This window comes from Antrostomus carolinensis, unplaced genomic scaffold (assembly GCF_000700745.2).
Source record: "Antrostomus carolinensis isolate BGI_N321 unplaced genomic scaffold, ASM70074v2 scaffold44585, whole genome shotgun sequence".
In the NCBI taxonomy this organism is placed as follows: Eukaryota; Metazoa; Chordata; class Aves; order Caprimulgiformes; family Caprimulgidae; genus Antrostomus; species Antrostomus carolinensis.
In genome coordinates this window covers 4,741-5,959 of record NW_010316546.1, presented here as the reverse complement: position 1 = coordinate 5,959, position 1,219 = coordinate 4,741, and the positions used below count along the sequence as shown (strand labels likewise).

The following is a 1,219-nucleotide window of genomic DNA, read 5'->3' as shown; positions in this document are numbered from 1 at the left end:
TGAATCCCACGCATTGGCAGGTGTGTATATTTGTGTTTGTGGGGACTGGTGGGAAGTTACTCAGAGAAGAAGGATGCCCTTCCTCTGAAGGCTGGACATGAAAGCACAAGGTTCCTCTTGAGAAGAAGCTGGAGAGGAGGGTGGTTTCCTTGCAAATCTCTTCTGATTGCATATGCAGAACGTGTGCATGTTTACGTAGATGCAGGGACACCACTGTAAAGACTTGGCTGGCTGACTCTTCTTCTGAGCATCCAAGAATTATCAGTGACGATCTGTACTTGGTTTGGAAATGAAGGATGTTACTGCTTATAATCTGCTAGATTCCCACAAAACTCCCTCCAACTCATTTCAGAAGCATTTGTGTTGAAACACAGGAGGTATATCTCTGCAGAGAGAGATTTGGGTTTGGCAGTAAAATACTGAAATACAAATTGTGCTGAATAAAACCCAGAAATAATAAGAGCAAGCACAACCTGGTAGAAATTGTCCTGTCAAAGAAAGAAAGAAAATAGCTCAACACAAATGTTCCTGAAGCAGATCCTGCCCTCTTCCCCTCTCCCATGCCCCGTGGCGAGGTCCCATCCGCTTCACCTGAGCCTGTCCCTGCTCCCTATCACAGGTGGGTCAACTTGGGCGCCTCTTGGATTCTGCCCTGAGAAGAAGCGTGGTGCGTGGAAAGGTCTGTGTAGGTGGGGTGGGTCTCACATGGTCCGTGGTGCTGGCTCGGGGGCATCTGCGGTGGCCCGTTGTAGTCCATGTTGGCAGCCTGGTGATGTGGCAGGTGATTGAGGCCGTAAAGGGATGGGCCAGAGGTGGGCATAGAATCCACATAGTTACCTCCAACATAGACGGGGCTTCCCTGCATACTGGGAGTCCCGTAGGCCACCCCGTTCCCTTGTAAGACGTGGGGGTCGTACTCAGGGGCCGTGTTGGCGTATTTCTGTTGGGAGGGGCAGCCTTTGATGGGGTTTTGGTAGTTAGTTGACATGGCATAGGCATTTTGGTGGGGTTTATTGAATGAAGGTGGCGAAGGAGCATCATAGTTACTGCTCATGGTGTGCAAGGCGTTCATAAATCCGGCGGAGGATTGCATGGGCTGGGGTGGGCTGCCGGTGGGGGAAGGCCCTCCAGAGGAAGACCCCATCCCTTTTGACTTCTGATCTTTCTTATACTTCATCCTCCTGTTCTGAAACCAGATCTTGATCTGCCTCTCGCTGAG

At 50.7% G+C, this 1,219-nt stretch overlaps 1 protein-coding gene across 1 annotated transcript in view; it reads right to left on the bottom strand.

The window, feature by feature from the left end:
* Positions 1-375: 375 nt before the first annotated feature.
* HOXB3 (homeobox B3) overlaps positions 376-1,219 on the bottom strand; it is a 5,037-nt gene continuing 4,193 nt past the window's right edge. Inside the window, exon 3 of the mRNA XM_010168298.1 lies at positions 376-1,219. This exon is cut by the window's right edge and continues 167 nt beyond it. Within this exon, the coding sequence (XP_010166600.1) occupies positions 614-1,219 (606 nt within the window). The 3' untranslated portion in view covers positions 376-613.